This window comes from Zonotrichia albicollis, chromosome 15 (assembly GCF_047830755.1).
Source record: "Zonotrichia albicollis isolate bZonAlb1 chromosome 15, bZonAlb1.hap1, whole genome shotgun sequence".
Classification (NCBI taxonomy): Eukaryota; Metazoa; Chordata; class Aves; order Passeriformes; family Passerellidae; genus Zonotrichia; species Zonotrichia albicollis.
The window spans coordinates 6,484,911-6,494,680 of NC_133833.1; the positions used below are offsets into that span (position 1 = coordinate 6,484,911).

A 9,770-nucleotide genomic window follows, 5' to 3' on the forward strand; every position below is an offset into this window, starting at 1 on the left:
GGGCATTAAGACAACCCTGTCAGGTTTCATGTCCAGCCCATGGAGACAAATTTCATGTCCATCCAGGGGATGAGATGTGGCAGAAGGTCTGCTGGGTTTGGTTAAGGCAGCATAGCCTGGGAGAGCTTCCTACTGAACAAGAGTCGAGGAAGCAATTTCAATCAAATGGAGCAAGCAGATAAACAAACAAAAGGAAAACAAGAAAGGAAATTGAAGGGAAATAGACACAAAGAATGGCAGACTATTATGGCTGCAAATTCTCTAAGTGTTCATTGAAGTCAAAGACTTCTTATCCTTAAACATTTCACTTCCCTCACAAGCATTTTCTCTGAAGATCCCTGAATATTTTTCAAATGCCCAAGTTACTTGAAAGCTCAGAAAACAAAAAGGGACAAACAGCAAGTTTTTCAACTGAGAACTGCTGTAAAGGGTATTAAAGGGATTTTTTTTTTTTCAGCCTTAAATGATTTGCAAACTCAGCCTGAAAAAAGTATCTCCCCTGGGAACAGCATTCTGAGGCCACACTAACCTCCGCCAGAGGAGATTCATGCACAAATCATTGAGCAAAAAGCCAGCAATGAGTAATCAAAGGCACGCACCAAACTCCAAGAACAATCTGCAGAATCCACAGTCTCAAGTGGTAAAGTTTTCCACTGAATAATTTCTTCTGCGAAAAAGGAATTTGTTGAATTCTAGGTCTTCTAGGTCTGGCATTTGTGAATAACTTTTTTTTTTTTCTTTTTTTTTTAAAGAAAAAACGACTCACTGGAAACAGAAAACTGCTCAGAAAGGCACTGGGATTTATTAATACCAGCTTTGCCATTTTACATGAGTATCAGGTAGCTTTTTTTTCTTGCCTGTCTTCTGTTTGCAAACACAAAGGAAACCAATTCCTTTCCTGCGTGCTTTAAGCTACAGGCTCTTCTTCAGCACATCTGTCAGAAAGCAGTTCAGCGGCTTTCCTCTGCATTGTTTCCAATTTATTAATCAACACTTCCAGCTCCCTACTGAGTTACAGCCACATTATGGTCCCCTTGAAGTCCATGGCAGCACTTCCACCAACTTCATTAGGACCAGAAACTCGCTCTTGAAGTCTCTGCCAATTCCTTAAGTACTTTAACTTCAGCGTTGGAGATTTTTGTTTTAATCTTCCTACGCCTGTTTCTGACACATCATTTTACATGTGTGCATGCACCAACTGCCCTTCTTGAAACTAAAAATGGCCTTAAAAGCAAATGGAAAAGTTTGGGGTTTTTTTTTCACCTGTGAATGATGCAATTGGGACCCTGAATGTCTCTTTGCCGTGGCTGTTAAAGGAGAGATGCCATCCTGAGGGGTCTGTCTCTGCTCCCTATCAGGCAGGCAGCTGGGGTTCAGCCTGCTGCAGGGGGAATTTTGGCCCCTTCCAGTGCCAGTCTCTGTTTCAAGGCCACCAGTAAAGCCACTGGTCCATGGCTCATGGGCAAAACTCACAGCCATGGAAACAGTGGTGTCTGAGCACCAAAAGTTCTTTCTTGTGGGAAGCCTGGAGCTGGGGCCTTTGCAGGTCAGGCCACTCACTTGCCACTGACCCCACTCAGCCTGAACCAGTTTACCCCAAGGCCAAAGCCCAGCAGGAGAAGATGTTAGGAGCAGCATTCCCCTTTGCCTGCCCTTTTTTGTTTAGTCACCAGCTGAGTTATGAAATCCGCCTGCAGCGTCACCGTGTCTGTGGGTTTCCCATGGGCTGGAGAGGCTATTACCAAGGAGCAGCTGGAATGTTAATTACCCATTAAGGAACTAAATCTGGGGGATTTCTCAAAGCAAATACACATCATCTCTGGCACTAACCCCACAGTGGCCTGAGCATCCTTCCCAGCCAGGCTGGAGGACGCAATCCTTGCAGCCCCTGCTGGAAGCCCCTCCCTTATCCCAGCCAGGGAATGCTCTCAGCGCTGTCCTCAGCAGCAGGATAGCCTGGCTGGAGCTGGCGTTCGAGCCCCAGGAACATTTTGCAGGGCAGGCAGCTCCCTTGCAGACACACCAGAACTACTGTGAGGCAAAGTGAAAGGGAAGAATGTGTCCCAGGGAGTGGAGAAAACTCCATCCTGCCCAGTGGAGCAGTCTGTCTCCCAGCAACTTTGGGGCTGAGGGCAGCACAGGATTTTGAACCAGTGGGTTAATTCTTTTAGCAGCTCATATGGTTATTTCAGCCTGTTGCCCATAAGTTGGGGCTTGTCTCTTTGCCTCTGGCTTGCATCTGTTCCAGGGGAATATCCATAGGCTCATCCTCTTGGAGGACTGTCACAGGCAGAGCAGCACACGTGGCTCCCTGGGGACAAAGCCAGCCTGCCTGGCTGCCTGGGCACCTCTCACCAGCCCCAGGCTCCTCCTCAGACAGGGCACCCACAGCACACATGCCCTGACACAGGCTGACCTCTGCTGCTGACTCTTTCCTTCCCCTTTTCCTCCAAATCAGGCCGCTGCCACCGGAGCTCTCAGCTGGAATTACAGCAGCTCTGCCAATGTGTATTTTAAAAGCCTTTCCTTCAATATCCAAACAGGAAGATCCCTGATGCAGTGGCAAAAGTGTATCGAGCACAGGAGCAAGTGAAGGTGTTCCAGGGGGTCAAGACCGGGGTTACAGTGACATCGCTGAGCACACAGAGCTTTCCCAGGGAAAAGTCCCAGCACGGGTGGGGGCGGTGCAGCGGGACAAGGAGCCTTAAGGATCAAATCTCTTTTTCCTGCTGGCAGCCCAGAGGTTTGCATCCTGGAATGCTTGCCCAGAGAAAGGAAAATGTATGGGAAATCTGGATAAGCAATATGGGCAAATGAATGCTACCCTAAAAACACGTAGCACCCCACAGCTGCAGAGGAGATGGACATGAGAAGGGAGGCAGAAATTTCTGATGGGCCAGCACCAAATACTCTCAGTGATGCAGAGGTGCTGGACCCTCCCTGCAGATGTTTCCAGGCCTTTGGACTGCGCAGTCTCGCTAGCAGTGCTGTTATAAGGATCCTCCCTTGTCCAGCTGCTGCTCCTCCACCAGCCCAGCTCTGAGCACAGCTCTGGATGCAGATGTGAAGCTCTGTCAGGCGTTCCCATGGAGGGACCACGGCTGCTCCTGCTCTGTTATTCACAACCCAGCCCATGTGGCTCAGAGCTCTCTGTTTCCCAGAGGCAGCCCAGCACCAGGTGGAGCAGCTGGAAGCAGGGCAGGATGATGCCCGGGAAGCATTTCATCAGCTCTATAAATTCAATTTTTTTGTGCCTCTGTTCTGAAGGTTTTTGGTGCTCCCCATCCTTACCCTCCTGAGCACTTTTTAAATCACTTGGAAACAGAAAATATTGCCTTGTTGAACCACCTTTATGTAAAATTTTACAAACTGACATTCTTTTTGTTGAGGTTGAACAAACCCCCTCCGTCATAGCTCAGGGAGGTGTTTCTGCACCATCACTCATGGTTCACAGCTGCAGTCTCTGCTTCTCCCATCCACTGCCAGAGCTCCTGAGAGACTCACCGCGACTGAAACCTCTCCCATCACCTCCTTGACAAAAATATGCCACTCACACATATTAAACCACCACACACATCCCCCTGTGGGTGAATTCCCCAGCAGCTCCTCGCAGTCAGGGCTCCGGCAGGGACAAGCAGCTGCTTGCAGACCCCCAGGACCCCTCACCATGCTCAGCCCCGACAGGGAGCGAGGGAGAAAGGCCTGCGCCCCAACCTGGCTGTAGCTGAGCCGGGGCACAGCCGGCTGCAGCGGCGTGGCCGGGGGGAAGCAGAATGCTTGCTGGAATTACACCCATTTCCCTTCGGTTGTTTTTTAAACCGGTTCGTTTCCAAAGCTCTCCCGGGCCGGCTCCGTCTGGAGGGCAAACACCCCCGGACCCGCCGCCATCTTGGGGAGGGAGCCGGGGGGAGGCCGCCGCCATCTTGGGGAGGTCGGGCCGGCGGGAGAATTGATTGTGTGCGGGGAGAGGCGGCCGCGCTATCCCGGGGAGATCGGCCCGGCCCGGCCTCGGGAGAGACGGTCACGGTTTGGCCCGGCCCGGAGAGATCGGGATTGGGATGGGGACACAGCCCTGCGCCTGCGGCAGCGGACACGCCGCCTCCCGCCATCCCTTCCGGGTGAGGCGGTCACCCACGCCCCCTGACCCCGCCGCTTCCTTTCCGCGGCAGCCGCCGGAGCAGACGGGCAGGTGAGTCCGGGCCGCGCCGCATCCGCCGCCATCCGCCCGCCCGCGCCTCACCGCCGCCTCCGCGCCCGCCGCCCGTCCTCGCGGGACCGGGGCTGCGCGGGGCAGCGCGCTGGGCGCGGGGGAGGCGCGCCCGGCGGAGCGGGGCCATGGGCCGCGGGAAAGCCGCGGGCTGGAGTAGCGGAGCGCCCGGCTGGGGCTGCTGGGCCCCGGGCCGGCCCTCCCCCGGACCCTGAGCGGTCGGGGCTGCGGCGAAACGCGGCGCGTTCGTGGCTCGCAGCTCGATACCGGCGATACAGCGTGTGCTGCGTGCTCCGTGCGGGCCTCGCTGCGCTGGGGAGAGCGCTGTCCGTGGAGCCCGTGCGCCATGGATGGGTCGAGGAGGGGATGTGGTGCTATGGAAGTGTCCGCGCAGACACTGCTGTAAATCGATGTTATAGTGCTCAGGGCAGTCGGTGGAGGGGGCATGGCCGAGGGTGATCTGGGTTGTGTTTGGGTTGGGTACCTCGGTGCAGCGGCCGGACATGTCCCTTGTGCAGGGCGCCAGCTGTAGCAGGAGTTTGGCAGGAGAGGGCAATATGGAACCGTTTTTCTGTGCTTGGGAGCGGATGCCCAGGATCCGCCGCCATCAAACCGAGCACAGCCCGTGCTGTCTCCCATCGCTGGGGGTAGGCTTCGGGAGCTGGAAACTTGGCTGGGCTAGTCCCAAGGATGTGGTTGGGAAACCAGTAATATGGAAAAACCCAAGCTGGTACTTAAACTTCTACAGACTCGCAGCTTTCTGAGAATCCTGGGTTTCTGTAATTGTTTAGTTTGTTTTTTTTTTTATCTTAAACCCACATAAACAATTGGAAGTGCTCAGCATTGCTGATTATCAAGGAAAAGAGCTCCCTTGTGCACTGCTGTGGTGGGACTTGGGGACATCAGCTGCCATGAAGTGCAGCAGGAGAGACTCCACTAAACATCTACTTGCAGTAGATGATGGCCTGTGTGCCAGGATACAGCAAAGCTGGGAATTAAGGGGTTTATAAGAAATGTATCTGTGTTTTGCCAGTGGTAACTCATTTTTTCGTGCTTGGTAAAAGGTTGAAATAGCAGGAATTTCATAAAATCCTTGAACAATGCTGAGAAACTGCCAACACTCATACATCTGTGTTGTTGTTGCTCAGAAATGGCACCTCGCAAGGGCAAGGAGAAGAAGGAAGAGCAGGTCATCAGCCTGGGACCCCAGGTTGCTGAAGGAGAGAATGTGTTTGGCGTCTGCCACATCTTTGCCTCCTTCAATGACACCTTCGTCCATGTGACTGATCTGTCTGGCAAGTGAGTATGGGGCAGGCATCACCTCCCTGCAGAGCCCAGCTCCTTCGGGTGTGAAAGCAGAAACGGGGCTTGGCAAGAGGTTCCACCAAAATACTTGAGTTTCTGCTGAGCTTCTTGCACGGTGCATATGCATGAACTGAGTGGCTTGGTGAGCTCATCTGATCAAGATGGTGTTCAGGGTACTGTGTGGCTTATTGATCTGATAACATTGGAAATAATAGGTTCTGATTTGGGGGAGGAGCAAGGAATGGCTTTGTTTTGAGCATCACCTTTTCCTTCTGTAGGGAAACCATCTGCCGTGTGACCGGTGGGATGAAGGTGAAGGCAGACAGAGATGAATCCTCTCCCTACGCAGCCATGCTGGCAGCCCAGGACGTTGCCCAGAGGTGCAAGGAGCTGGGCATCACTGCCCTGCACATCAAGCTGCGTGCAACTGGGGGCAACAGGTACAGCAGGAGGGCTGGGGCACCGATGGGGACATGGCTGTGGGGGCTGCTGGTGAATGGGTTTGGAACACCAGGAGAGTGGTTTGGCATGGGGAAAGTGTGCCTTTCATATTCCTGGCTGTTTGTAAACTGTGTGCAGCTTCTGGGTCATTAAAGGGGTTGTTGGTTCTGATTCTTCTCCAGGACCAAGACTCCTGGACCCGGTGCTCAGTCAGCCCTGAGAGCTCTGGCCCGCTCTGGAATGAAGATTGGCCGCATTGGTGAGTGAGGAAAAAAGGGAATATTTAGTGAAATAATTGCTCTGCTTGATCTTAACTTCAGGACTTTCTTCATGGCCGCCTAGGTGGCACCAATGAAAGGATTTCATGTAAACAGATCCTTAAATTGACCAGTAGGTGGTGAGAGCAGCACTCAGAACCCAGGTTTCTGTGTGCAGGGCAAACCCCAGCTTGGAGCAGGTTGTTGCTGCTCCTCCTCTGATGTCACATGGCTGTTCTGGCACCTAAAAATACCTTGTTGGTCTCAGTGACTCAGTAATAATGGAGTTCTCCAGCTGTTGTAGGGAGAGTCCTGAACTTTGTGGGGAAGTCACAAGATGCAGTGGTGGTGATTGTACTGAAAATTCTTCAAACATCCTGTGTTTCTTTTGAACTGCTGTGGCTGCTTGGTTTAAGTGGGGTGGGAGATGGGAATTTTTGCTTGCACAGGGTACCCAGCCTGTGGCAAGTTCCCAAATACCTTCACAGAGAGTTCCTTCTGCACATGTGCAGCTCCTGTGGTGTCCAGGTGCTGAGGTGTTGGGTGTTGGCTGTGCCCAGGTGGTGTGTGGGGTGCCTCTGGAAGGTAACTGTGCTCTGGATTCTCTCCCTGCAGAGGATGTCACCCCCATCCCCTCCGACAGCACTCGCAGGAAGGGTGGTCGCCGTGGACGTCGTCTGTAACCAGCGCAGCACCTTCTGTTATTAAAGCTCTCTTAAACCTCAGTTTAGCTCTGTGTTTCCTTACTGGGGTGTGCTCAGAAGCCAAGGGGGCTTCAGGTAATTCCATCCACAGATAGCTTGTGCTGTGGAGCAAGGCATCTGGCTTGGAGGGGAACCAGGCTGGCTGCTCCAAAGCCATAGGGGTCTTGGGCTTCATATAGTAAAAGCTGCTTTTGAAATGAGTCATAACTTCTTGCATCTCCTGGAAAAGAAAGCTGGACTGGGAACGAGCAACTGCTGCTCGATTTTCTGCAAAATGTTGCTTAATGCATCACTTCCCCTTTCTCTGGAAAAAGTCCTTTCTCTGCCTGGATATCTGTTCCTAAGCCAGCATTTCCCTTGGCACAGCCATAGTGTTTTATTTGTTATTTTATATGTGGCCATGGAAAACATTAGAACAAACTTTCCTTACTGCCTTAAACATGTACCATTTGCCATTCAGATCACTTTTCCTGTCCTTAAAGTGGTGGTTGAATTCCATAAGGAGAAGGTGTCAAAAACATGAAACCAGAAGCAGCTCAGCCAACATGGAGCTGAAGGAGAAAAGGGCAGGAGAGAGGAGGGAGCTGGGAATGAGGCACTGTTACCAACAGCTCCACTCTGTTTTTTGATAGGCTTTGCATGCTGTGAAAGCTGTTCTTTTTGGCCACGCAGGTGTGGCACGTCTGAGGGCATGGCAGACCAAGCAGGCAGGGTTTCAGGTTCCCTCCTGCTAGTGGGGTTTTTAGTTTGTTGCAATTTTGCTGGTTGGTTGGTGTTGGGTTATTTTGTTAGTAATGGTTTTTACACTATGAGAAGCCACAGTTAGTACAAGATTGGATGTGGCACTCAGTGCCATGGTTTGGTTGAGGTGTTAGGGCTGGGTTGTACTCTGTGATCTTAAAGGTCTCTTCCAGTCTAGTGATTTGTGTGTTTCATGTGAGTTACTCTGTCCCAGGGGACATCACCATGGCTGTTTGATGGGGCACATCTGGGGAGAGCTCTATATCAGAAATCCAACACAGGACCTTTGCTGCAGCAAAAATTCAGCAGGCTCTGCTCATCTGAGTGCAGGGGGAGATGTTTCCACTGACTCCCTCTGCTGCCCACCCTGGTCCAGGCTGGTTCAGCCTCTACCACATGTAGAAAGGGGAAGGTGTCTGCTCCACGGGAAGGTGGATTTGCTCTATTAACCCTTAGTCCTTGGAAGCTGGATCCGTGCAGGTGCACACAGGGCTGGCTGAGCTGAGTTGGTGTACACCCAGCCTGTGCCATGGGCAAGCTGGTGCCTGGGCTGACTGCACAATTAAAGGTTAAAATTGCTTTGATTTCTTAGCTGACCTGACGTCTTTGAAGCAGCTTCCTGTGTTGATGCATAACCCCAAAGAGGAAATGATGAATGAGGAAGAGAAACCAAAGCCCCAGCAAAGAGCAGCTTCCTGGCTCATGTCCTGGGGCTTTCTGGAGGGAAAGGCCCTCCTGTCAGAGTGGCATGGATGGATCTCCTGGCTCTGGACACTCCTGGCCTCACCCAACTGGCTTGTCTTGAGTGATTGCCTGCCCACCCTGTGTTGCCCTGGCAGGGATGCTCATCCTGTGGAGGGCATGGGGCTGTTCAGGGGCTGTGCTCCCTGCCCAGATACAGTCAGTGGTCACTGGTGAGCCCTGTGGCTCAGCCTTTCCCCTCAGATTTGCCCAGGGCTGATCCTGTGCTGCTGAGGGTGTCACCTTAGGCTCAGTGGGAAATGTGGGTGTGTTCCCCAAACCTTTGTGCAGGGTCTGGGGCTGAGAGCTGTGAAATGAGGCCCAGCTGGTGATGAATGGCTTCCTGTGAGTGCCCACTGGGTTATTCCACCTCACTGCCTGAAATAATTGCTCTGCTGGCCTGGTCCTCATCAGAGTCCTGAAATCACTCCTTGCTCCAGATGGCTTTTTTGTCCTCAAAAAAGACTTGCGAAGTTTTTGATGGGCAGCACCAAACACAAAGCCTTGGGGTAACAGGGTGGTGACAATTCATTGCCAGCCTCAGGCGATGGGAGAGTGAGGAGGGTCAGACAGGATGGAAGCTGCTCTCTGAAAGTGTCTTTGTCTTCCCTGGAAAATCAGTTCACAGACTGAGAACCCACCACTTGTCACAGCCCTGGGCAGAAAGTTGTGTGTGAGGCACTGAAGAGCTGACTGGAAATGTGTGTGTGTGGAGCAGGGGCTGATTTGGGGCTGACTTTCCTCCTCCAGGCTGGGGCTCGAGGGGGTCAGCCTGCCTGGGAAGGGGATGTTCCTCACCCCCAAGTTGTCACCCACGTTTGTGGTTTGCACAGCCTGCCCAGCTCCATGGAATCGCTGGGGTTTTGTGTGAAGTTCCTGTTCTGGCTTTCTCTGGTTCCCCTTATGGCTGAGGCTGGTCACAGAATGCACCAGGAGCGTAGCCTCCAGGCAGGGATTGTGGCCCAAAAATGAGGAGCTGAGTGTGGGCTGGGGCTGTGAGGAAAACCAGTGTGTCCCCCAGAAGTCCCAGTGCCCATGAGGGCAGAGACAAAAAATGTATGGAAGGCTTTTGTGTTCTTTCTTCCCCCCCACCCCTTTTTTTCTTCCTTTTTTTTTTTTTTTTTTTTTTTTTTACTTCTCTTTCTTCCATTTTCTCTCGATCTCCTCTCCCTTTTTATTTTCTTTTCAAGCCCCTGTGATGGTTTCTAAACACAGCTTTGCTACAGGCTGGGGTGAGGCTGATGGACACCCTGGGGCAGTGCTGTGTGAATCCCTGGGTGCCCAGGCCTTTCTCAGCTGGGTTACAGGGTCAGGATCAGGCTCCAGGCACCAAAGTCCTTCCCCTGTGCGGGGCTGCAATTTCCCACCTGGAAA

The 9,770-nt window shown here is 52.5% G+C and overlaps 2 protein-coding genes across 2 annotated transcripts in view; one reads left to right on the plus strand and one right to left on the minus strand.

Annotated features, from left to right (window-relative positions):
• The window catches only part of NDST1 (N-deacetylase and N-sulfotransferase 1), a 157,978-nt gene that overhangs the window by 25,122 nt on the left and 123,086 nt on the right, over nt 1-9,770 (minus strand). The gene's annotated exons all lie outside the window — the stretch shown is intronic.
• RPS14 (ribosomal protein S14) lies at nt 4,031-6,935 on the plus strand. The gene is made up of 5 exons (XM_074552127.1): nt 4,031-4,189; nt 5,356-5,506; nt 5,791-5,952; nt 6,136-6,212; nt 6,826-6,935. Exons 2-5 carry the CDS (start codon nt 5,358-5,360, stop codon nt 6,891-6,893), a joined length of 456 nt encoding a protein of 151 aa, XP_074408228.1. The 5' UTR covers nt 4,031-4,189; nt 5,356-5,357; the 3' UTR covers nt 6,894-6,935.

Excerpts from the sequence above, each read along its gene's own strand:
- RPS14 (XM_074552127.1), top strand. The coding sequence starts at position 5,358 with ATGGCACCTCGCAAGGGCAAGGAGAAGAAGGAAGAGCAGGTCATCAGC. Across the intron at positions 5,507-5,790 it reads GTGACTGATCTGTCTGGCAA|GGAAACCATCTGCCGTGTGA; the intron begins GTGAGTATGGGG and ends TTCCTTCTGTAG. Across the intron at positions 6,213-6,825 it reads AATGAAGATTGGCCGCATTG|AGGATGTCACCCCCATCCCC; the intron begins GTGAGTGAGGAA and ends CTCTCCCTGCAG.